Genomic DNA, 27,239 nt, shown 5'->3' on the forward strand with positions numbered 1-27,239 from the left:
CGATTCGACTTGCACATCATGTTTTTTTATGGTTTCCTTCCGGAATATGGAAATAAATGTCAATAACGGTTTTACACATGCTCCCCCTATAGTTCTATAGTCTACACATGTGAAATCCTGGTTGTATTCAGCTTGTTTCTACTCTATTCAGTGTAGCACAAATGCTTGACTACGTGGAAACTGAACAAGATGCTACTTATGGATCCCTTATTAGGTCTCTATTATTTGAGGGCATAATGGAGCCTGCTGTGAATGGGTTAGAGATCTGAATGGCTCACTAGCCTCTCGTTTCAGTAACTCCCATTGAAGTGAATGAAGAAAGCCGTGCACACGGGCGACCCTCATTCTGCAGATAGGTGCAGGTACCAGAGATGGGACCTGCATCGAACAGAAAATTATTGCAAAATAAAGCTCTAATAAAGTTTCTTGGCAGCAGTTTATTCATCTCACACATTAATACATTTCATACATTCACTTGTCCTTGTTTATTACTATTGAAAGACAAAAAAAATACCCGTTTCATTGTTAGATGCCACAGTTTCTGCCAGTTCTTTGACTTGGGCCTCTCCGTCTATACTGTCCACTGTCTTGTCAGCAGACTGGCTTTTTTCCTGAGGCTCGCTTTGGGCTGAGGAATCAGATGAGGCTGCAGATACGCCATTCTCCAGGGCAACGGAGTTCTCATGTAAGGAGGTCTTCTGCTGCATGAGCTGCATGGCAGCCAATTTCATAAACAGGAGGTATCTGAGGAAGCACAAGTAATAGGTCAATGCGGCATAGGAAGTTCTAGGTACTTTTTGGTCTAACAAAGTCAGAATCAGGGAGTGGAATGGAAGGGGTTATAGGTGTAACATGTGTCATGTCTTTTGGCCAGAACATCCTATTTAATAGACAACGCATTTCAATAACCATGCAGTTACCAGTTTGTCCAACAATTGGGCCAACCCTAAGCAATACTATTTGCCGACAGGTCCACCATATTACAAGCACTTGCTTAATTGAATGGGGTTTAAAAGAGGGTCTGTCACATACTTATGCTGTCCTGTCTGAGGGCAGCATAAAAAAGTGACAGACACTCATTTCAGTACGCTGTCACTTATAAGTTAAAGAGTGATTTCACTTTCATCAAACTTAAAATGTCAGAGACCTATCAAAAGTTTGTATCGGTGGGGGTCCGGGTGCGGAGACCCCCACCGTGGCTGAAGCTAAGGCGCAGAAGCCCTCAGCTGAGCGTTTTGCACCTTTGGCTATGATCAGTGCTCCCGGTCATGAAGAAGACGGCTGACATGGAACGTCTGAGCCGTCTTCAGGCCGACGAAGGGCGCAGATCATAGGCGAAGGTGAAAAGCACACATTTGAGCGCTTCTGCAACTTCGTTTCAGCACCCAGAGCCCCACCAATCCAAACTTTTAAAATGTCTCTACAGAACAAAAGTTTGATGAAAGTGCAGTCACTCTTTAATGTTCCGTAGTTTAGGAGTAATTAAGTACTTGTAGCGCTGGACACGTGCCGCAATTATGAGTCTAAGTATATTCATATATTCATTCACTGACACTTTTTCTCTTTATGCATAGGAATAGAAAGAAAAGTGTCAATCAGCAGCTACAGGCTTTTAAGGCTTAGTAAATGTATAAATAAAGTTATGCAACTTTCTAACAAACTTTAGGGGAGAATTTATTAAGATTGGAATTTCATATGTCAATCCAGAGTCAATGCAAATAGCGCTGGAGTAAGATGCGCCTAATTTATTAATCCTCAAAAAAAAAAGCATTTTTGGCTGTCCATATGACAGCTGTAGATTTGCGCTATCACTTTCTGCCATAAATTATAGTAAATTTGTCGGGCCGCGGTAACCCTGCCCCTTCCGCTAAGCTTCGCCTCTGTTGTGAGCGACATCAATGCGGCAAAATTTGCAATTTTTTTTTTTTCATTACGACTTTATGCCAGAAAACTAGCAAAGTGAATACATTTCCCACTTTGTATGTCAATTCCCTGCCATTTTCAAGATCTCTTGCGGCGAGCGAATGGGAACATCTGCACAGGTTCAGAAGTATCTGGTAAAAACGGTTTTATATTTGACCATAAATAGGAGTCTCCTTAACCTCCCAATTCTTAAAGAATTCTCATCAAGATAAAAAAACAAGTAACCATTGTCTTCTTGTGTAAACTCTTATTATTTTCATCAGTTTGAGTTTTTTAGGTCTCCACCATTGGTAACAGAAGCGGTGTGACTAACCCTAATGAGTCATTACCGTGGTCACGTGGCATTGTCAGCTAGAATGGTATATTAATCTGCACTGCAGGTGACATTTCAGATCAGTAAAGACTTATATCCATTCATCTTTTGTGGAAAGATCACTGAAAAGACTAAATATTAAGAAGACTTCGCAAGGGGAATCTCATGGAGCCATTTGAGGTATAATTTTTTGGGAAGATGGGCTTTAGAAATGACGTTCCTTGCCTTAAAACAGATATTACGCCAACACAGAATTCTAGTTAACAGGGTATATCTTTTGTACCTGGCAGCAATCTTCAGAGGAGTTTGACTGATCGCCTATGTCTCCATCCGATAATATCACCATTCCCTGAAACGTTGGTCTATAACACAACAGTATTTTGTCTATTAAACGGCTATACTACATCACTTCTGCACAGGGGAGCCACGTTACCTGTGTTCCACAAAGGCGTCCACCAACTCCTGACGTAGACAGCATAACTTGTGTCTGTGTTCTTTGGGGAAACCCATCTTCTTACTATCTTCTGGCATATCCTCACCTTCTATAGGTAGGAAATTGAGGTCTGGAGGGAAAGTGCGTAGCAAATCCAAAATGTAATGACGTCCATCGTTGCCAATGATACCCTTGCACTCCACCGAGGAGCACAGCTCCACCTCCTGTTCTTTATCATTAAGGACTTTGTGTTTCAGGATCTTAAGAGGCCGGCTTGTTTTCTCTAACAACTCCATGTACTTAGGGTGGGACACAACAGTTTTGCCAAAGTCAATGGACCCGTAAATGACACTCTGCTCTTGTTCCCGCTCCAAAATCCCTGGAATAATGGATTGTGCAGTAACCCTGTAACCTCGATAGTCCACCACCACTGTCCCCAATGTATATAGTCCATCTACATCCACTGCATTGTATGTCCTTACTCCATTAAGATCATTTGAGGGCGATACATAGGCAGCACTATCCCCACCAAAATCTTTATAGTGATCTCGGACATCAAATCCCAAACTGAAGAAGATATTGTTCCAGATAAACATTTGCATTTTTGTCTCCTCACTGGGATTAATGGCCATGACGTTTCCATCAATGACTGCCATGGCACCTCTCGTAGCAGCTGCTGTAAAGTCACTGTGGACCTGAAAGACAAGCTCTGTGAGGAACAGGAAACCATTTGCAGCTGTTAAAAGCCAATCGATCACATGGGATGTCGTAACAGAAAGTTTACAAGATATCGAGGGGAGAGTACATGATTGCTGGCTTGGAATTGCAATAGAGCAAGTAAAGTAGGAAAGGTTAAGAGCTCCCTCTAGGTCTTGGAGACAATTGGATTAGCATGGGAATGCATGAATCAGGTTCTTTTATAAAACTATAGCCAAAGAATATTTGATAAAGAACATTTAGAGCAAGTATGTGTTGTTTCTCTAGTAAACAATATGATATCATATACCTATAAGTTTTGTGTAATAACATGAGATTATATATTTTTGACTGTACTTCCATTTAGGGCCTTAAAGGGAGTCTGTTATGAGCTTTTAGGCGGACACCACTAGTTAGCGATTGGATAAAGGCGTAGGAACATACCGGTGTTGAAAATCTTAGGTCTTGCATCAACGTTAAAAAAAGTTTAATTCTGCCACACGCGCTATGGAAATTAGGCTTTCGTGTCCGGCATGGAGCGCTCCAACCACTCCCCTCTGCAGTTGGCTGACGATGAAGAAAGGCAGAGCCATCAATCTACTGCAGGGGGAGGAGAGTGTTTGGAGCTCAGCACCGCTAATTTGCACATGACGTGCAGCAGAATAAAACGTCTTTTTTACCCTAAGGTCTTCAACACTGGTAGATTTCTACTCCTTTTACCATTTTGCTAACTAGCGGTGTCAGCCTTTAGCCTAAAATCTCATGACAGACTCCCTTTTAAAAAAAAAAAGTAAACCAACAGCATGTGGACTACAGTATTATTATCCATGTAGATCCATTCAGTGGTTACATTTGGAACCACAACAGACTTTTTCCATTTACCCCACGGGAGTAGCAAAAGGAAAGGCACCTGTCCAAACGTGCCATGTAGGTAGCCTAACACTATGGGTCCAAGCAGTGATATCTGAAACTTACAGATAAGGTTCCTATGACTCACAACCCAGGTATGGACCAGAGAAGACTTGATATCACCTAGTGCCAAAGACCCTGTAAGTTAGAGATATACTGGGAACGTTTGAATGGTGGTCTTGAGTTGCTACTTCATTTCATTGACAACGTATAACACCAAACGCTGCAATTTCTCTGACCTTGAAAATAGCCCTCTCCCTTAACAGTCTTTCTGGCAAGTTTTTCCGGGGTAACTCTCTTGTGGTCTGCAGCTCTTCATTCCAGTCCCTGGTCTGAAATAGAATATACCAATAGATTCCCATCACATGTATTGCCTTACTTCTTACTACACATTATTAATTAGATCTATATTATATATGATAATCCATGGTAAATCAATATAAACTATATACAAGGTGTTATTCATAATCTAATCGCTCATGAATGAATAATGCAGAATACTGAATGCTTACAATGACAAGGAAGCACGTATTACTTTATGAAAACCGGTCAACAAAACCCCTCATTACCTGGCCTGGAATGTGCTCCTCATAACCGAGACGGGATGTGTAAGCATCTTCTGCTCTTACACAGTCCATGGCGTGTTCAACCTGGGGCGCAGTCCAGCTGTAGAGCTGAAACGGGGTAGCAATCCGTTCAAAAGGATGTCTCTGAACCCTGCACAAAATGAAGACATTAGATTTTTGATTTTTTTTTCAATTCATCTCTCTAACAGCACTTTAAAGGGTGCTTCACCATTCTCTGCACTTATTAGGACCCCACAATTAAAATATGTAAAGTCTCCTACTTGCTTTAGAGGGTATTTTCAAGAAATGAGTGAAGTAACAAAAACGTACAAACATATGTTGCAGAGACAAAAGTACCAAAAGCTCTGGCTAGGTGACTACTCCTGCATACAACAAATGCTCATGTCACCACAGAGAGACCGAAAGAAAACAACTATCCTATATAATATAGAAATATCCACAGAGTCAGTTATTGAGGGGGGGGGGGGGGGTATACACAAATCCACTATGTATGATGCACAGAAACATATGGCTCCATGCAAGAGAGGAGATATGATCCGATGCTTTACTTGCCTCTAAAATGGCCTCTCTTTATTGAGATGCGTTGCACGCAAACAATACATAGAAGTTAACTGCTTCCCGACATCCGCCATACATGTACAACGGAAGTCGGAGGGGGAAGTATGAAGCTAGCTCATGGGCGAAGCTCGCGAAATATGCCGTGGCTGTCAACTGCATATTACAACTGACACCCTTCTCTAACAGCCAAGATCTGAGATAACTCTGATCCTGGCCATTTTTTCCACTTAGATGCCATAGTCAATAGTGACCGCGGCATCTAAGCCGTTAGACAGGCGTGGGCCCCCTGTCACCCTGATCAGCCCCCCATGACCCAAACTCGGGGTGCCTTATGGTTGTTTTGAGCTATTTCGTTAATAGATTACTGAAAGGGGGCTCTCTCTCTCACATCGGTGCCTCCAGTGTGTTGTTATGGCAGCCTAACAAAGGCCTGAGGCAGGGCCTAGGTTGCCTATCAATGTAAGACTATGCTCACACAGAGTTTGACGAGTTTTTTGACGCGGAAACCGCGCCGCAAAACTTGTCAAAAACGGCCCTAAAATGCCTCCCATTGATTTCAATGGGAGGCGGAGGCGTCTTTTTCCCGCGAGCGGTAAAACCGGCTCGTGGGACAAAGAAGGGACATGCCCGATCTTCGGCCGTTTACGCCTCTGACCTCCCATTGACGTTGGGAGGCAGAGAAAGTGTATTTCGTGGTGTTTTATGCCCGCGGGGCTCAAAGGCCGCGAAAAACGCAGCAAAAATCGGCGTGTAGGTAGAGGAAAATCAGCCTAACACGGACAGGCATAATACATTGAAATAAAGTGGTATTGCAAATGTATTTAAAAAAATAAATAGATAAAATAAAATTAAAAAAAAAGCAGGTTCAGGTTCCCACGTACTTTATACCGTATGTTAACCTGGGAAAAAAATAAAATGTTTAAACCACCCCCCACAAACAAAAAACAACCGAATTAGCTTAAATTGTTTCTATTCCCACTATTTGTTTTTTTATATAAAAGTTAACTAATAAAGTTATATGTACCCCAAAATGATTCCATTGCAAAATGCAACTCGACCCACAAAAATAAATAAATAAATAAATAAATATAAAAAAAAAATGCATCCATGGAAAAGCTTTCATTGCCAATATCTAGAATTTAACTAAACCAGACACCACGGTTTCCCATCCAAAATTACTCTTTCTGTGAAAGTTCCCAATGAAAACAAGAATCCGATCTATTCAGCTCATGCTGGGTTACACTAATGATGAGATATAATGAGATAATAGCATAGATTCTGAGCAGCGAGACATGCCATCCACTTGTCTCCCGCAGAGTTTCAGCAACTTCCCAGCGCAGTAAGTATAATAATTCCATGCTCCATCTAGAAGAATGTCATGTAATTGACACCACCGCAGACCGAGCACACACAAACTAAGCTCCATGCAGAGACGCAGGTGCCGCACACATACAGCTGGTACAAAGCCTTTATTTTATGCCAGTGTTGATATCACAGCCCAATAAACACAGATCCATGCCGAGGTTCCCCTGAGTATAAGTGGCAAATAGAGGGAACATGTCACATATAATAAAAAAAGAATAGATCTATGTTCACATTTATCAGTCCACTCCCAGACTAGGTCTAATGAGCTATAGATCTGCATGCACAGACTGTACGTTTCTGCATGTTATTGCTACATGTCTGCATAGGAAAATGCCAAGCACGAAAACTATTCATAATTTCTGGTTCATACATTGGAAAGTCTACAATAATCTAGAGAAATATTATTCTAAAAGGTAAAGCTAGGTGAAAACTGGCAATAGATCCTAAAGTGATTAGAAGTATAAGGCTCTGTACCCAGTGGCACTTAGGACGGCAAGAATAGCGCAAAATGCCATCAAAGCTGCAGACACCCCGACAGAACCCTATTGGAAGTCAAGCAGGCGTCATTGGTATCCGTTGTGCGCTGAAGCCAGCACCGCGTCATAGCTTCCAATATAAACAAAGCTACGGCGCAGATTAATACTTCTGCCTTCAAGTGCTGAAAAAACGACAAAATGTGAACTGGAATTCCGCCAGAACTAAAAGGCCAGTTTTTAGGGACATTTTCATTCAACGCTGAACTCCTTTATTTTACAGTTTGTCATCACTTTACGTGTACACCTTACTTATTACATATTTTGATGGTCAGTTCAGTAGATTTTTTTACTTTAATAAACCTTACCTTTTCCTCTGTAGTGCAGCAAAATTTTTCTTGAATATAGGGCTGACTTGATTGAGCAGTTCCACCAAGGAGTGACTAAGGAAGCTGGGGTTGGCTGGTTTGGGATTAAAGGTGTATGCTGTAGATCTGCAAAACAGTTCGAGATTGTTAAAATATATTAGTTTAGTTGAGAAAGGTATAAAGTAGTTCAAATAGTCAAGCGATTGGATTTGAAAAACATGACATGTAAGGAAAAATTAATAGATATACAGAGAAGAAATAGACTCAGAACTGAAACAATCATATCTGTAGTTTGTTCAAGTGTAACAAAACTTTTAACATGTCATATTGACAGGTCAGAAGTTTTCATGTGTGGGGTGTCCAAGAACGGAGACCCCCACCGATCACTAAAACGAAGCGGCAGAAGCAGCCGGCTGAGCGCTGTGCCGCTTAGTTTCTAATTCAGAAAGCGGAGTAAGCTGTATTTGGACTCGGCCTTTCTATTGAGCCCGTACACTGCTCCGAGGAAAGCTGATCAGAAACTAAACAGCACAGAGCCAACTCAAGCGCTTCCGCCGTTTTATTTCAGCGATCAGCGGGGGTCTTAGCGCTCGTATCCCCACTGATGAGAACTTGTGAAATGTCAATTTTTTTATAAAATTTTAGTTACCCTTTAATATAAAGTACAGCTCTGAAAGCCCCTTGTTTTGTATGGGCACCTTGTAATTTCCCAATTGACAAGATCAAAGGATATCTTCACACCTGATTTGTTTGTAAGATGTGTGTGTGCTCAGATCTGAGGGAAAATTGCCCCAAACACAACACTTACTGGTTGAGGTAGAATCCCCGGGTAGATGCCGTGATGCTGACATGACGGTCCTCCATAGTTATCACATATAAGTACATCAGATCTCCATGCATCTTCCTGTTCCCGGGAGGGGGGTTCCAGCCACTCATAGTGAACACTTTCAAACACTGCAAAGGCTATAACAAAAAATCCTCAATCAGCTGCTAAGACAAAAATCAAAAATTGAAATTTTTATATATTTACAGTTTTCTTTTTAGACGAGTTGAAGTACAATTACTGAACAGCTGTAGAATACACATTGAAGAGCAAAATATGAGTTCGTCCTAAAGTAGTATAAACGGAAGGCTTAAAGGGGCTTTCCAGTCCCTAAAAATTGATAGCCTATCCTCACAATAGGCCATCAATAGCTGATAGGTCCGGGTCCGACTCCCGGAACCCTCGCCGATCAGCTGTTTTGACGGAGGTACAGCGCTGCTTCCCCTTCATTTCTACTTGCTAACTGAATTGTCGACAGATGTAGCAGCGATCCACAGTATTCCAGACTTCTCTCATTCACTTCAAGAACTGAAGGAGGCTGCAATACTATGAATCGCTGCAACATCAGTCTCGACGACAGATGAGCAAGTGGAAGTGAAGGGGAAGCAGCGCGCTTACAAGCGCTGCACCCCCTACAAAACAGGAGATGAGCAGGGGTCCCGGGAGTCGGATCCCGAGCGATCAACTATTGATGGCCTATCCGGAGGGAATGGAAAACCCCTTTAAATCCGCCACAGCATAATCTACAGTTTGTTATAAACTCTCCACTCTGGCTCATAGAGGGGAGGCCTCCATACTGTAATGTCCATAGAGACTAAAAGTAGAACTCTGCACATATTACAACATTAAAGCCATCACATACCTTCCAGTCCTTGTTCTGTGGTTGCAGGGGACAGAGAGGTCTCTCTTTGCCTCCAGGTACGATATATTCAGGAGGGGTACAATCTATTTGTTCAAGTTCAGTTCCCTTCTTTTTTTTTTTTCCACTATCTGAAAATGAAAAGATGAATATCTAATGTTCCTTCCTTTAAGAAACACCGGTTACATTACATTGAGACATAGCAGTTATGGTGTGGTTAAAACCGCACGCATTTTTGCTGCAAATGCATTGGAAAAACGCACCAAATCACGTTACAAACGCATGTGGTTTTGAGGCGGTTTTATATAACTGCAATGTCTTAATACCCCCTAAAGAGCATAGACAGACCCACACAGCATCTTACAAACGGTCTGCTTTATTGGTTGGGTCAAAAAGTTCTGTTCACACTGGTGTGATCGCTACCGTTTTTATGATGGATCCATTCTGTAATGGATCCCATTGACTATTTTTTCCACAGTAGGCCATGCCAAGTGTGAACAGAGCCTTATCCTTAGTACAGATAAAACAAGTATTCTAGTCCATAATTCCTTGGATTTACTTTAAAGTTTAGCCGGGACTCCTAGGGATCTAAACTTACATACCTCCAAGGTCACCATCTGTAAAGATGCTCAAGAATGACAAAGAGTTGCAGTCCACTCCATTGAAAGCATCAGATGGGTCCAGGCTTTTCAACAAGTCTCTTATGTGGCGAACATGGATCCTGGCTTCACGCACAGTGTATGGTTCTAGAAGACGTAATACACAAGAAAAAAACACAATAAGGACTCGTCCAAATGTTTTCTCATTAAACGTTGGCATTTTTTAGGTCTGCTTCTACGATCTAGTTGGTCTTGGATATGTTGTGAATAAGTAGGTCTAAACCTTCACAAGGTATATAAAAGTGTAAGCGTTTATTCAGACATATTTTTGTTGCACCCATTCGAGAGAGGCCAAAGTGTTCAATTCTGCCACAAAATATAGGGGCCCGAAGTCTACATATAGTGGAATGAAAATACCCAAGCTTGCTGCCCGTTCTCTACACTTCGCTCAGTGCCACTGCACCAATTGCTTGAATATACATTTGTCATATGACCCACCTTCAACAACTTTTAAAACAGAACCCTCCTCAAATCCTTCTATGGTCTTGAGCTCTGCAAAGTTGTCCAGCACGTTTCCATCTAGCTGAAGTGAAAAACATGTCCTATGGCAGGTGTCCTCTCTATCCATAAGAACCTGATGGATCTCCTGAACCATCTCCTGTGGTGACACCTGAAGAAAGATCATCAAATACGTTGGCGTTTCTAGAGAAATGTTTCATGAGGAAGGAAAATGTCACTAGTTTTAACTAGTTACCTGAATTGAAAAAGTCTCTATCCCAGGGACTTGTATCTTCACGGTGAAGCCGGTATCCTGAATAACGATAACCTCCTGTTCACTTCCGTCCTCTGCTTGCTCACCATCATCGTGTCCGTTTTGCTTTGGCTCCACCTCTACTTGATGCTCATGGGCCCCATCTCCATTCATCAAAGTCATGCTGCTTGGATGTTCTGATAAAAAAAGAAACTTGTAGATATAATAATATGTGAAAACCAGGTAAATGAGCGAGTAAACTATTGCTGTGGCTGTATCAACATGGGTACAAACCACTACCCACATACCATTTAGAACCAAGTGGCCAGGTGGCCTCATAGATAACCAGTCTCCCATCTCCCAGGTGTCACCTTGCTAGTGAGCGCATATGACAAACGTAGTGGAATGACCAGGTCATTCCTGAACATTTACAACAGTGGTTCCCAAAGTGGGTTCTGGAAAACCCCAGGGATCTATTGCAAGTTCTCTTGGGTTTCACATCATGGTTCATGCCGATGGTGGACACCTGCGTGCTTGCAGCTGATTTATATAGGCTTTCTGCCACTTTTCCGCGTTGAAAAGTGGTTAACAACTCCAGGCACCGTATTTTTCGATCAGTGCAAGTGACACTGTAATCGCATACTGGTGTACCTCTCGTCTAGCCTCACCCCCCCCCCCCCACTTCTAGCCGTTCATGATGTTGGGTCGTTCATGCTTGACGACAGGTCATCTGGACTTGGCGGCCTATCAAAGCTTGCAGCTATTTACATCAGGACAGCAAAAGTGTGGTCGGGTTAGAGATCCTCCGTGGGTTTTCTCCCTGTTTCGGGGTTTCCTGACCTGAAGAAGTTTGGAAGCTGCTTTAAAACAACCATTCAATCTCTTAAAAAAGAACGCCAATGAAAATTTGTATTGCTTCGCCCGCTTGTAATGAGCATCTTGTAAATGTAGAGTCAAATTCTAAGTCTCATAGACTTCCTAGAGAAACTAGCTTCTGGTCCACACATAGGACGCTGTGTGAATCGGGGGAGCCGAACGGAGCCTGCGTTTTGAAAACTAGAGACGCTCGGTGAGCAAATAAATGTACAAGATGCCCATTACAAATGGGCAAAGAAATAAAAAAAAAAAACTTTCATGGGAGTGCTTCTTTAACCCCTTCCCGACATTTGCCGTACATGTACGTCATGGAAAGCATTGACTTCCCGCATCTTGCCGTACATGTACGCCGAATGTTTGGGACCGGCTCAGAAGCTGAGCCGGTGCCATCATCACCGGATCTCAGCTGTATCTTACAGCTGACATCCGGCGGGGACCGAAATTAGCTTCGATCCCCGCCATTAACCCCTTAAGTGCAGTGCTCAAACGCGATCGCTGCACTTAAGGTGTTTGCAGCTCATCGGAACCCCAGTAATGAAATTGCCGGGGTTCCGGTGGCTGCAATGGCAACCGGAGGCCTAATACTGGCCTCCCGGTCTGCCTAGCACCGAAGCCGGTCAAGATCCGCCCGGCGGCGGAGCCTGATCGGCTTCCGTAGCTGCCGGCAAGATGGCGCCGGGTCAGGAGCTGATCCGGCGTCATCAGCGGTGGAAGTCAGCTGTACTGTACAGCTGACATCCACCTGTAACGGCAGGAACCGGAGCTAGCTCCGATCCCTGCCATTAACCCCTTCGATGCAGCAATCGAAAGCGATTGCTGCATCGTAGCGGTTACTAGCAGATCACCAGCCCTGACAGGCAATCAGGACTGGCGACTGCTGTTATGGCAACAGGAGACACAATGGTCTCCTGCTCTGCCATTACGGAAGCCGATTTAGGCCCCGCCGGGAGGCGAAGCCTAATCGGCTTGCTGTCAGTGAATGACTGACAGATCTAATACATTGCACTACATAGGTAGTGCAATGTATTAGGAAAAAAAAAATCTGACCATTGGACCTTCAAGTCCCCTAGTTTATTACCACATGTGGGGTATTGTTTTACTCTGGAGAAATTGCTTTACAAATTTTACGGTGCTTTTTCTCCTTTAGTCCTTGTGGAATGAGAAATTTAATTTTCACGGCCTACTTCCAATAATTTCTGTAAAAAACCTGTGCAGTCAAAATGCTCACTGTACCCCTAGATAATTTCCTTGAGGTGTGTAGTTTCCCAGATGGGGTCACTTTTGGGGGATTTTGACTGTTTTGGCACCGCAAGAGCCCTTCAAACCTGACATGATGCCTAAAATTTATTCTAACAAAAATAAGGCCCCAAAATCCACTAGGTGCTCCTTTGCTTCTGAGGCCGGTGCTTCAGTCCAGTAGCACGCTACGGCCACATGTCGGATATTTCCTAAAACTGCAGAAACTGGGCAACAAATATTGGGTTGCATTTCTCTGGTAAAACCTTCTGTGTTATAAAAAAAATTGTACTAAAAATTTATTTCTGCAAAAAAATATGAAATTTGTACATTTCACCTCTACTTTGCTTTAATTCCTGTGAAATATGTAAAGGGTTAAGACATTTTCTAAATGCTGTTTTGAATACTTTGAGGGGTGAAGTTTTTAAAATGGGGTGACTTATCGAGGGTTTCTAATACACAAGGCCCTCAAAGCCACTTCACGACTGAACTGGCCCCTGTAAAAAATAGCCTTTTGAAATTTTCTTGAAAATGTGAGAAATTGCTGCTAAAGTTCTAAGCCTTGTAACGTCATAGAAAAATAAAAGGATGTTCAAAAAACGATGCCAATCTAAAGTAGACATATGGGTGATGTTAATTAGCAACAATTTTGTGTGTTATAACTGCCTGTCTTACAAGCAGATACATTTAAATTGAGAAAAATGCTAATTTTTGCAATTTTTCGCTAAATTTTGGTGTTTTTCACAATTAAATACTGAACATATCGAGCAAATTTTGCCAGTAACTTAAAGTCCAATGTGTCACGAGAAAACAATCTCAGAATCGCTTGGATAGGTGAAAGCATTCCGGAGTTATTACCACATAAAGTGACACATGTCAGATTTGAAAAATGAGGCTCGGTCAGGAAGGTCAAAAGTGGCTAAAGAGGGAAGGGGTTAACAACTGAAACAAAGGTGTTGTTGCAGCTCCTATGTTACACATGGTCAATACAATAAAATTACTTTTTTGCCTTTAACATTGTTATGTTTTTTTATATGCCATGGAGTGGGGGCGTCCTGGCACAAAAATTATGAATTATTAAATAAGCCTCAAATATGGAAAGTGCTGAAGGCCATAGAAAGTATCGTACTGAACAGTATTTCGTAACTTGATATTAGCCTCAAAGTTCCCACAAAGCCTAGCAATAAACGTCTTCATAACGCAAAGATTCAGGGATTTAGAAACCAGATACTAATTAAAAAGATGACAGATCAAGAAAAACGCTCCATAATTATTAAGTTATCCGTTTTAAGCCATAAACTTTTCTGTTCCTGGAAGAGTAAAAGATAAGAAAGCCCAAAAGAGAAAGACAATGTAATAAAATGACACTAAAGACCTTTCAAGGTACAAAGATTTGCATCTTGCTCTTGAATTTGAAGGGGAATTTGTGTTTCAGCAAATAATGTTATTCCATTGTATAGTGAAAAGTTATAGAATTTTTCAATATGCTTTCTGAACCAATTACTGTTTTCAAGATCTCTGCTTGCTGGTCATGTAATAATCACTTGGACTGCGCTGTGCTAGTTCCCTGCACAGCAGTTGTCCGGGAGCGCCGCTGTGCAGGGAAAAATTGTGAAGGGGCCGCAGGGCTAAAGAAGTGATGTGGACCCATCAGAGGGTGAGCAGGGGTTCCGGCATTTAGAACCCCGGCGATCAGAAAGTGATGGCGTCTCCTAGAGGTACGTGATTACATTATGAGATAGAAAATCTGTTTTAAGTTTACACATAAACAGCAGGTCCTGTAATATAAAAAGCACCCTGAAAACATAGCAGGGAATCGGGGTGAACCAGAGAAGTGTCTATACAGGAGTGGAGCGTATTGCTCTTATGTAACTATTTAATCAAATGACATAGGTAAGATTTGCTGACGTGCTGGCAGACAGTAAGGACTGGTGCCAATAGCTTGGCACGACTAGATGTGGATCACTGTTCCAGCCATACAAAGTGGCAGCACGCAGAAGAAATCACATGCTGCATAACGCATACATTCTAGCAGACAACAAATACAAAACTGCTTGCTGTTATGATGGATGTAGTCAGAAACCATTACTAGAGACCATTTTGTGTTAATTCATAAAAATAAATTGGTAAAATGTTAGCGACGCATAATAAAGTGGCGGACAAGATACTGTAGGTTTTCATTTTTTGGCGTTTTCCAAGTAATAAGATTCTACACAGATATCAAGACAACCCAAACATTTGGTGCACCAGTCTCATCCATGGCATTAGACTGCGCACATGTAAAAGCTTTTCGGATGCAGGTTTGGTTATATTTTAGTGAAAAGGTCCTTAAAAATGTCTGTTTGGATCATGTCAGACACTGTGGTGCAGTTTCAATGTTATGCTCCAATTTTTGTCAAACTACAGCATGCCCAATCTATGGTTCCTATGTACGCCAGCCTAAAACGGGACAAACATTAATAATTCAATGATCCGGATGGTGGGAATCCAAATTCATAGCGTGAACATCTCGCGTCTTTATTTCACTTTAAGCTGGTCATAGGCATTTAACCCCTTAAGGACACAGCCAATTTTAGCCTTGAGGACAGAAATTTTTTTTTTACATTTCCCTCTTTGCATCCCGACGCTCATAACGCTTTTATTTTTTGTACGACGTAGTTGTATGAGACTTTGTTTTTTGCGGGAGGAGTTGTACTTTATGTACGTACCATTTTTTGGTACAAATACATTATCGTTTAATTTCTATAAATTTTTAATTAGATTAAAATGCAGAAAAAAAAGCAGTTGTGCAGCAGTTTTAATATTTTTTTTTTTACACCATACACCGATCATCATAAATAATGGTATACATTTGTAGTACAGGTTGTTACGGTCGTGGCAATACCAAATATGTCTATATTATTTCATGTTTTGGGACTTATATTTTAAAAAGTTGATTATAAAAAATGTGTGTTTGTGTATTTTATTTACTTTTTATTTATTTATTTACCATTAATTTTTTTTTACATTCATTTAACTTTTTTTTTTAATCCCATAAAGGGATTTATCATTTTGATTTTGATTTTGTAACTGTAATGTACTGGCATAGATCTATATGCCAGTACATTAGCCTGTGTACTGATTGTACACAGGCAGTTGTTAGGGCATACCTCAGTATGCCCTAACAACAGGAAATATGTTCAGACAGCCCTGGGGTCCCTCACTGGACCCTGGGCTGTCTGGTCATACGAGTTATGGGCTTTGATCGCGTCACAGTTATTTTCTGTGACGCGATCAATGTGCAGTCCCCTCTCCTTGAACGCCGCGATCAGCTGTCATCGCGGCGTTCAAAGGGTTAACAGCGGAGAGAAGATGTTTCTCTTCTCTCCGCTGTCGGAGCGGGGCCGTGGCTGTATATTACAGCCGTTGCCCCGCTCTCGATCGCGCGCACAGACGCGCGCAGGGACGGCTGTCACACAGGACGAGTATGCTCGTCCTAATGCGCGAAGTGCTCGCCACTCAGGACGAGCATACTCGTCCTGTGTCGGCAACCAGTTAATGATTGTCAGGCAATAATATATCCCACTTCCATTGAGCAGCTGTGTCTGTAGGTCAGTCCTCAACTGTCTATTCCATGCATTAGACAACATTGTCATTTTCCTTTCTCGTCGAAAAAAAAAATTATATCATTTTATATTATATATTATATATATATATATATATATATATATATATATCTCCAAACGAAATGTAAGCCGCACAGCCTCAATCGTACGTGGGTGCGAGGGTCAAGGCCTAAAGACCCAATGCAAATAAATCCAAAAATCAGGCAGCACTCCAAGTGCGGAGTGCTGCCTGATTTTTGGATCTATACACACACACACACACACACAAATATATATATATCCTTGGGAGAGATTAACACCAGAAATCCCCTTAAAACCATAGAGGCAATGACATGTGAATGCAGCTTTTTTGCAAGTAAATGGACAGACATGCAAAATATAGCATCATGTAAAGAGAGAACAAAAAAATGCCTAAATTACCTGCAAACAGTCAGATTTCCATGATTATCGGGCACATAGGTAGCTCGTCATGCTAATACCCTACATGAGACTAGAAGACGTTTGCTGTGTCACTGCAGTGGTAACTCTATGAGGGAGCAGATTATCTTCAACACTTGCACAAAAGTTTAAAAAATGCTCGGCTCTGGGTGTGTCCGCGACCCGAGGCAGAGGGAAGAACAGGCTCAGTAGGTTTAGAGAGTCTATAGAGAGTCTACCTCCTGGTTATGGAAGCCGCTTAATGTACATTCCCAGAGAGTAGCGCAGAAACAGGTCATGCTCCAACAAACCGCGACTCGGGAATGTCATATGATCCAAACAAAAAGGATAGTATGTCTTATTTCTGCAAAGCTAACAAAAAAGCCTTCAAGTGAACAGAAATGAAGCGACGCCAGAGGACGCATAATTAGATCACAAAACAGTTCTCACTTTCCGCTTTGTTTCTTATATCAGGTTTTCTCCATCGTGCATTTCTGATATACACGTCAAATATTGTCCTACGCGGAGCTTTATTCATTTTTGTTATTTCACAATAAAGTTGCCATGGTTACAGGCTTTTTGTTCGCTTCAAGATGCGTAAAAATTATATAATACTGGTTCCCTAGTGAAGTTGCCATACTCCTAAAACATTAGGCCTTAGTCACCTATAGTACGGCTGCACAGCACGATATCTGCTCTATATGATGCTCTGATATGGCTGGTACAATCTGATTGGTAGAGCTGTAGTAAACAAATGATTAGAAAAAATATACACAGTTTCATACTGAAAACAGCACCACTCTTGTCAATGGATGGTGTCTGATATTGCAGCTCAGCCCCATTCACTTGAATGAGGCTGAGCTGCAACACCAGACAAAGCCCATGAACAAGAGGCGCGGTTTCAGAAGGAAAAAAAATAGACCCTTTTTCTAATCTCAGACAACCCCTTTAATCTAGCGCACTAGACTTGACTCGCAAACTTTGCCCCCTGTGGACACAAAGCATTTTCTTTGTGGGGCCATTTTTTTTTTTTTTGATAGTATGCTTACATATATGGTAAAGTGTGACATAATTTAGTCTTGAAAATGCTATTTTGCCATAAAACCCACCTTGGAACAGGTATCCAGTCTAATGGGATTTACTTCCATTATGTCCAGGGAACCCACAGGGTTAGGAAACACCTTCTACATATAATAATTTGGAGTATGGGGGTGAACAAGCACTGGGTCATTGTAGAGCAGGGGTCTCAAGCACGCGGGCCGCATGCGGCCCCTAACGCTGTCATCTGTGGCCCGTGGGACAAAGAGCCGCTTTTACAAGCTCTGCTCCGGGACTCTGTGGAATTCCCTGACATCGCTGTCCATATATGGACACATGATGTCTGAGTCTTGCCCAGAGCGGAGTCCCAGGCAGAGCGCTAGTATAGGCTCTGCTCCGGGACTCTGTGGAATTCCCTGACATCGCTGTCCACATATGGACAGCGATGTCTAGGGCTTCCCAGAGCAGGACCGTGATGTCAGGAGAACAGCTGGAGTCCCAGGCAGAGCGCTAGAAGCGGCTCTGCTCCGGGACTCCAGCTCTGGGCAAGCCCCTGACACAGTGCCATATATGGACAGTGATGACAGCATCTACAGAGGGCACTGTGACAGCATCTACAGAGGGCACTGTGGCATTTTCTTAAAAGGGGCTGCCCAATCTTGACATTTGAGTGTCTGCCAAACGCTACCAACTGAGCCGCCGGACTGCATATAGCAACACTTAAAGAGGCTCTGTCACCAGATTATAAGTGCACTATCTCCTACATAATCTGATCGGCACTGTTATGTAGAGAACAGCAGTGGTTTTTATTTTTAAAAACATTCATTTTTGAGCAAGTTATGAACAATTTTAGATTTATGCTAATCACTTTCTTAATAGACAACTGGGCGTGTTTTTACTTTTTACCAACTGGGCTTTGTTAAGAGAAGTGTATGAGGCTGACCAATCAGTGACCAATCAGTGACCAATCAGCATCATACACTTCTCATTGTTCCAGCCCAGCTTCTCTCACTGCACAATCACACTGTAACAATGGGCTGGAACAATGAGAAGTGTATGATGCCGATTGGTCACCCTCATACACTTCTCTTAACAACGCCCAGTTGGTAAGAAGTAAAAACACGCCCAGTTGTCTATTAAGAAAGTGATTAGCATAAATCTAAAATTGCTCATAACTTGCTCAAAAATTATTGTTTTTCAAAATAAAAACCACTGCGGTTATCTACATTACAGCGCCGATCAGATTATGTAGGAGATAGGGCACTTATAATCTGGTGACAGAGCCTCTTTAAACTGGATTGTTGAAATGCGGCCCGTCAATTTTTTCTATATGTGGCCCACTTACCTGGCCGAGTTTGAGACCCCTGTTGTAGAGCATGGTTGTGTGGATATGAGAAACAATCTCCTTTTTTGTAGTCCCCCGACAACTGGTATCCAGTTCCCCTGACCTAATTCCATAACGGACTGGAAATCTGCATGCCTTTACCATAATCCGAAGTGAAATCCTCAGAGCTTGCATCTTTTTCATTTTGCAGCGTTCCTTTATTTGTCTTTGCAAAGTCCACAGGCCGGTCAGCCGTTCCTCCCGGACTCTGTAGCTGTTGTGTAGCAAAGTTCAAATCTGGAGCAACACAGGCCGGGAGGGAGGGATGGGGGCCTGGCACATCCGTTATGCCAGCTGGAAGGTCACTGTGAAAGACATTGTAAGTGTGAGAGGACTCTGAAGAGCGCCCTGAATGACAGGAAGGGGGGTGAAAGTTTTTACAACCACAGATTCCCTCGTCTTCCTCAGAGTCATGGCCATCACGCTGCTCAAAAAGCACCTCAGAGGTATCTTGGTAGAACAATGGTGCTGGAGTTTGAAGCTCATCTTTACACAAAGTTCCGTACTGACAAATGTCATAATCCCTGCCGGCTAAGTCCCAGATTTTTGTCTTCCTCTTTGAATCCTGCAAAAGTAAGACTGCTTCACCATCCGCCTGAGTGCCAAGCTTCTCAAAAATAAAGTGACGGCAGCGTCCGCAGCACTGACAACAAAGGCCGTTCCCCATAATCCTTGATGAGAACACGAGAAACTTGCAGCGTTCACATGTAGGTTATAAAGGACAAGCACTGCGCACCCTGAACTTGCCACTTGTGTAGTAATGTTACCATTAATAAAAAAAGAACTGATAAGTCTGCAGATCCTGAATGTAATTCTACAGGGTGGTGCATGGGCCACAAAGGTTCATTGACTCATGGCCAATACTGGGCATCTTGCAAGGCCCAGGAACTCTACAACACAGGGGGGGATGTGCTGGAATCCTGGGATAGAGGCATAGACAGAAGCCTAAACCAGGCAGAACACGTCCTCCCGTAATCGCAAATCAAATTTACTCTATAGTAACAGCTACAAAATGCTGCATGTTTTTGTGATCAACTGATGCATTTTTTTGCCTGAATAATTCCGGGTTCACATCTCCGTTCGGGTTTCCGTTGCGCTGCTCCGTCATAGGAGCAGAACAAAAATACTGGTACCGTAGCTCGGGATCAATTGCATGACAAATATCATAGGCGCCTGACAGAACCGATTGACTTTAACGGGTTTCGTCTGGTCTCTGACATGGTGTCCATCATTTTGCCGGATGTAATAGCGCAACATGCTAAGCTATTTTGCCCGTCAAGAAAAATGGAATCTGTGACGAAAGCTCCTAGCGGAGCCTCCAACACAGATGTGAACAGCCCCTAACTGAGCAACATTTTGGGTATATTCAGCATTTTGCAGTAATAAACCGCTATTTGACCGCAGTCTGAATATACCCTTAAGAAAAAAAAAAAAAGTTACTTTTTTGTTTGTTTTACCAGAATAAAAAAAAAAGACTAAGCACATGGCATTATTATGTTTTAGGGCTCCGATTAAAGTGCATGGGGATTCTACTGTAATCGGAGGAATACGAGCGAGGGTGTTTTTCTGAATTACATACGAATCCAACACAAAAGAAACTGTGGCATATCGGCAATGGATGCCGTACGTAGAGAGGAGTTCCCCCCTAGAAGCATTGATGCTAGGGAAAAACATTTCCATACAGACACCACTCGTCAGAGCCGGAATCAAATGCCTAATTTGATAACAAAAAAAAAAAAAAAGTGTGATCCTCCCCCAATAGTAAATGTTATATTTCCTTTATTCCAAATTGATACAGTGCCATATCTTTCTTAGATAACGTTGCTTTTAATCCTGCCACAGGTAAAGGTCATCCATATAATATTACGTGACCACATCTTCCATAACCTCCGGCTCGGCGTATAGGGCCTGATGTTATATGGCAGCCATAATGTTTATATATGGCTGTGGGTATTCCGCAGCGCAGAAGAGGCAGAATTAGGCTATGTTCACACGGGGTCTTTTGCCGAGTTTTTTGACGCGGAAACCGCGTCGCAAAACTCGGCAGAAACGGCCCGAGAACGCCTCCCATTGATTTCAATGGGAGGCGTCGGCGTCTTTTTCCCGCGAGCAGTAAAACTGCCTCGCGGGAAAAAGAAGAGACATGCCCTATCTTCGGGCGCTTCCGCCTCCGACCTCCCATTGACTTCAATGGGAGGCAGGAGAAAGCGTGTTTTATGCCCGCGGCGCTCAATGGCCGCGGGCGAAAAACGGCGCGATAATTGCTGTTCACACGGAGTATTTTGGGGGAGGAATATCTGCCTCAAAATTCCGTTTGGAACTTTGAGGCAGATATTCCTCCCCCAAAATACTCTGTGTGAACATAGCCTTTGGCCTAGTTCACATCGTTTTTTGCAGGCAGAAAAAAATCCACCTCAGAATTCCTTCAGGAATTTTGAGGAAGATTGTGAACTGCCAGGGTTGTCTTAACACTTTTTTTTCCCAGAGTTCAGAAACAGCTCAAAGAAAAAGCATGCCGTTTTATTTTTCCACGAGCGTCCAAAAGCTGCTCGGTAAAAGAAAAAAAAAAAAAGATGCCTCTGCTTCCCATTGAAATCAATGGGGAGGGGGGGGGGGAAGAGGTGGAGATTTGGGCGGTTTTTGCCGCTGATTCTGACGCAGTTTCCCTGTCAAAACCAGCGCCAAAAAAAGGCTGAATCATCCAATGACCTGTTTACCGTTTATATAGCAATATTATGTCATTTCAAAGGGGAGGTCGAGTTTCAGGTGGTTAAGTTTTAATCCTGGAATTTAATGTATGTAAGTAATCCTTCTCTGACATCTAGGTGATCTCTAATGTCCCTTTTAAACCATTGTGTCAGGGAATTGACACAGCATGAACAGAATGCCCTGTATCTGAGGCAGAGAAGGTTGTCCAGGTTGAACTATAAATTAAAGGGAGTCTGTCACCAGAAATGTTCCTATCAAACTAGCAACAGAGTAATATGGTGTAGGCTCACCTCAATCTAACGTTTATATTTCCTTTTTCACATGGGTGCCTCCTTTGCAAAGAAAATAGTTTTATTCCTTATATGCAAATTAGCATTTTGGAGCGACGAGGGCACTTTGTCTTCTATCCCCAGTCCAAACCCCCCTCACGTCTTTAATTGATTGACGGGGCCAGGCAGTGTAAGGGTATGTTCACACACACTATTTATGGACGTAATTCGGGCGTTTTTGCCCCGAATTACATCCATAATAGCGGCTCCAAAGAGTCGGCACACATCTGCCCATTCATATGAATGGGTCTTACGATGTTCTGTGCAGACGGTCATTTTTTTTACGCCCCGCTATCAAAAGGCGGGGCGTAAAAAAGACGCCCGCATCAAAGAGGTGCCTGTCACTTCTTCAGACGTAAATGGAGCCGTTTTCCATTGACTCCATGGAAAAACAGCTCAATTTACGTCCGTAATGGACGCAGCGAAATAGCGCCTCAACATGCCATTACGGCTGAAATTACGGTGCGCTTTTCTCCTGAAAACAGCACCGTAATTTCAGCCGTTACGGACGCTGCCGTGTGAACATACCCTAAAAGCAGAGTTCACACCTGACCCTGTATTCTCCTGAACGCGCGCGGCTCAGGCTCGACGCACGCGCAGTAAACCCTTGACGTTTCACCAGTTTAATCGGCAGTACTGCGCATGCGTCGGGATAGATAGATCGATAGAACACAAAAGTTTGAACAGCGCATTCCTCCAAAATGAAGCAAAACATGTATACAGGTGCAAGAACGCCTGTGACTGCAAATATACAGCACACAAAAAAATGGCGCCAGCACACTGCGAACACTAATGTAACCTAAACCGCTAAATATACATAAATATGCATTACTGCTAAATCTACCTCAATACATAATCTCATTGTTATATACACGTAACAGATTATAGAAGGAAGAGGTTATATGGTTATTGGGGTAAATTCACAAGTGGAAGATTTGTTGCAGAAATTTTTGCGCCTATCCTATTCATCAGACACAACCACGTTCAGATGTATGGAACAGATTTTAAGTTGCAGGAATTTCGGCAACGAATCTGTCGCACGTGAATATACCCTAAAGATGTCTTCCAGTGAACATTATACTATGCACGGATACATCATGTAAGCGGATTACGTCGGAAAGACAATAGATTATTACCACACTGCTGGCAGACATGTGACCTTGTCTCTAAGGCCCTGTTTAGATCACGTTTTTGGCCTACGCTTAACCAATATGCCGGGTAAAGCTCCCAATATATACGTTAAACCTAGGCTGTGACTGATGTCTTAGGCCCTGTTCACACAAGGTTTTTTTTGGCGCTGTTTTTGACACGGAAACCGCGTAAAAAAAAACCAGCCAAAAACACCTCCCATTGATTCGGAAGCGTTATTTTCCCACGAGCAGAAAAAAACTCCTGCGGGAAGAAGCGTCGTGCCCTTTCTTCAGGCGTTTCTGTCTCTGACCTCCCATTGACATCAATGGGAAGCGTAAAAGAGGTTTTTGCATCATTTTGGCCGCAAAAAAAAACAAAAACATGGCAAACAAGAGTGCAGGCAGGTCAAAATCTTGCTTTAAAATTCCTAAAGGAATTTTGAGGCAGATTTTTCCACCTGCAAAAAAACCTCAGTGTGAACAGGGCCTAATAGTGGCATCCGTCACCAGAGACTATTATTAACGGATATGTCATGAACTCTCATGACTATTCATGACGTAGCAGATTTGTTTCAAATGTGTGCAACTGAAAAATCTATTCCATACATGCGAATGGGGTTGTTTCTGCAGCATGTGGATGGATTTCTATAGGAAAGTCACAGATTCCTGCAACAAATCTTCCGTGTGTAAACTTATTTTTAGTATATGGGGAAATCCGACAGATATTTACCAGAGAATCTGCGGCAGAAATCCAATTTTGACACTTAAATTTGTACGGCTGATGTGCTGCAGATCGGCACGAGGATTAGACCCATTCACTGGTGCTCATCCGCTGGCTTTTTCCTGTAGATCCACCAGAATAAGGGTATGTTCACACGCAGTGTTTTCAGACGTAATTCGGGCATTTTGCGCCTCGAATTTCGCCTGAAAAAATGGCTCCATTACGCCTACAAACATCTGCCCATTGCTCGCAATGGGTTTTATGATGTTCTGTTCCCACGAGCGTTAATTTTACGCGTCGCTGTCAAAATACAGCGCGTAAAATGACGGCTCGTCAAAAGAAGTGCAGGACACTTCTTGGCACGTTTTTGGGGACGTTTTTCATTGACTCCATTGAAAAACAGCTCCAAAAACGGCCATAAAATACGCGAGTTGCTACAAAAACGTCTGAAAATCAGGAGCTGTTTTCGCCTGAAAACAGCTCCGTATTTTCAGACGTTTTTAGTCACTGCGTGTGAACATACCCTAAATGGTATGCTACTTAGGCCTCATTTACACGAGCGTGTGCATTTTGCGCACGCAAAAAAACGCAGCGTTTTGCGTGCGCAAAAGGCACTTGACAGCTCCGTGTCTCATCAGTGTATGATGCGCGGCTGCGTGATTTTCACGCAGCCGCCATCATAGAGATGAGGCTAGTCGACGTCAGTCACTGTCCAGGGTGCTGAAAGAGTTAACTGATCGGCAGTAACTCTTTCAGCACCCTCGACAGTGAATTCCGATCACAATATACAGCAACCTGTGAATAAAAAAAAAAGACGTTCATACTTACCAAGAACTTCCTGCTTCCTCCAGTCCGGTCTCCCGGCCATTGCCTTGGTGACGCGTCCCTCTCTTGACATCCGGCTCCACCTCCCTGGATGATGCGGCAGTCCATGTGACCACTGCAGCCTGTGATTGGATGCAGACTGTGCTTGGCCTGTGATTGGCTGGAGCTATCACTTGGACTGAATTGTCATCCCGGGAGGTCAGACTGGAGGAAGAAGCCGGGAGTTATCGGTAAGTCAGAACTTCTTTTTTTTTTTACACGTTCATGTATATTGTGATCGGAAGTCACTGTCCAGGGTGCTGAACCAGTTTAACTCTTTCAGCACCCTGGACAGTGACGGTCTCCTGACGTCGCGTGCCGGGTTCGGTCAAAACGAGTTCGGCCGAACCCGGTGAAGTTCGGTTCGCTCATCTATAAATTCTGACACTCTGTTTGGATGTTTGTAAACAGAAAAGCACGTGGTGCTTTTCTGTTTACATTCAGAGTTTGACAGCTCTTGCGCGAATCACGCAGTTCGCACGGAAGTGCTTCCGTGCGACCTTCGTGGTTTTCACGCACCCATTGACTTCAATGGGTGCGTGATGCGCGAAAAACACAGAAATTTAGAACATGTCGTCAGTTTTTTTCAGCGCACTCACCCTGAGCAAAACTCACGGACTGTTGGCATGCCCCCATAGACTTGTATAGGTCCGTGCGAGCCACGTGAAAAGCACGCGCGTCGCACATCACGTTCGTGTAAATGAGGCCTTATTCTTGGGTTTGTTGCCACAGCGTGGACAAAACTTTGTACTGATTTTTTTCCGCTGCATGTGAACTGGATTACAAAAACCTTATTCACATGCATTGGATGTGGAATGTTAGAGAATTTGATGAAGATTTCGGCACAGAATCAGCATCAAAACCCTCATCAAATCCTGAACGTGTTGACAAGTAAGGCCCTGTTCACATACAGTTTTTTGCAGGCAGAAAATTCTGTCTGGAAAAATCAGCTCCAGTTTTTTTTAAGTCGTTTTGCACCACAAGTGTTTTTTGGCACGTTTTTTTTAGCTATCTCTTCAACAGAAGGATGGAATAATCGCGAGCGTTTTTTGCAGAAAAACGCGTAAAAAAACCACGTCTCATTGATTTCTGTTTTAATATGTCTTTATTAAACAGTTGAGACATCAGAAAATATATGGGAACAGTTCTACTCGCAGGTAGAAGTAAATAGTTAGTCTCAAATAATAATTAAATTGTTAATTCCTATGAGTTTTAACATTTTGTGAAAATGGGATTCAAAATAATATGGATAATAAAAGAAAGGTAAATAAAATAAATGTTGTGAAGGGGTTTTTAAGGCGGAAAACGACTCAAGATAGGGCATGTCGCTTCTTTTTCCCACAAGCGTTTTTTTTGTTCGCGGTAAAAGAAACGCCTCCACCTCCCATTGAAATAAATGGGAGTCAATTTCGGCTGTTTTTTGGAACGGTTTCCGCGGCAAAAAAAACTCAGTGTGAACAGGGCCTACCACTGCATTCTAGGAGCTAAACGGTCAAGGGTGATTAGAATTATCAGTAAAATTGTCAATGTGGCTCAGGACCATAAAGCCGGCTGTAAATCAGAATCAGTATAAGTAGGCCCCATGCACACGACCGTATTTTCATCTTTCCGTAAATATGAATCCGTAGCCATCCATATTTTATCCGTAAAAAAAAAAAAAGGGAGGATGGCTGCAAATGATGTCACCAACATGTTGCATAGCAACGCTTCCGTAAATACGGACGGTTTATGGATGGACATCTGTAGCCGTCCGTATTACGGATGCTCCCATAGACTTCTATGGGATTGTCTGTGCCGTAATTACTGACAAGAATAGGACAGGTTGTATAATTTTTTCAGCACGGACACCCATCAGTAAAAATACTGAAAGGTGTCCGTGGCCAATAGAAATTAAAGGGTCAGTAATTACGGATGAAATATACGGTCGTGTGCATAATACAATCACGGCCCGCAATTGCAGGCACGGCCGGCCACCTGACAGACGCATTTTCGGGCCGTGCTCCCATACAAAGGCCTCATTTACACGAGCGTGTGCGTTTTGTGCACGCAAAAAACGCGGCGTTTTGCGCGCGCAAAAGGCACTTAGCAGTTCTGTGTGTCATCACAATATGATGCGCGGCTGCGTGCTTTTCGCGCAGCCATCATGATACTCCGCTTGGATGTTTGTAAACAGAAAAGCACGTGGTGCTTTTCTGTTTTCATTCATCCTTTTCACAGCTGTTGCGCGAATCACGCTGTTCGCAAGGAAGTGCTTCCGTGGGGCATGCGTGATT

At 42.9% G+C, this 27,239-nt stretch overlaps 1 protein-coding gene across 3 annotated transcripts in view; it reads right to left on the minus strand.

Moving 5' to 3' along the window:
* Positions 1 to 27,239, minus strand: part of CLUH (CLUH binding protein of NUMT mRNA) — a 55,002-nt gene that overhangs the window by 21,610 nt on the left and 6,153 nt on the right. The window contains exons 1-11 of one of the 3 annotated variants that reach the window (XM_075854229.1): positions 19,316 to 19,880; positions 10,661 to 10,854; positions 10,405 to 10,576; positions 9,910 to 10,053; positions 9,311 to 9,438; positions 8,434 to 8,588; positions 7,626 to 7,751; positions 4,844 to 4,991; positions 4,514 to 4,606; positions 2,670 to 3,364; positions 515 to 744 (exon numbers count right to left, since the gene is read on the minus strand). In XM_075854229.1, coding sequence (XP_075710344.1) covers positions 515 to 744; positions 2,670 to 3,364; positions 4,514 to 4,606; positions 4,844 to 4,991; positions 7,626 to 7,751; positions 8,434 to 8,588; positions 9,311 to 9,438; positions 9,910 to 10,053; positions 10,405 to 10,576; positions 10,661 to 10,854; positions 19,316 to 19,880 — 2,650 coding nt within the window. Of the gene's footprint in view, positions 1 to 514; positions 745 to 2,669; positions 3,365 to 4,513; positions 4,607 to 4,843; positions 4,992 to 7,625; positions 7,752 to 8,433; positions 8,589 to 9,310; positions 9,439 to 9,909; positions 10,054 to 10,404; positions 10,577 to 10,660; positions 10,855 to 19,174; positions 19,295 to 19,315; positions 19,881 to 27,239 lie in introns of those variants that run through there. The other 2 variants (XM_075854231.1, XM_075854230.1) reach the window with 2 other exon arrangements.

The sequence above is a fragment of the Rhinoderma darwinii genome, chromosome 2 (assembly GCF_050947455.1).
Source record: "Rhinoderma darwinii isolate aRhiDar2 chromosome 2, aRhiDar2.hap1, whole genome shotgun sequence".
Lineage (NCBI taxonomy): Eukaryota > Metazoa > Chordata > Amphibia > Anura > Rhinodermatidae > Rhinoderma > Rhinoderma darwinii.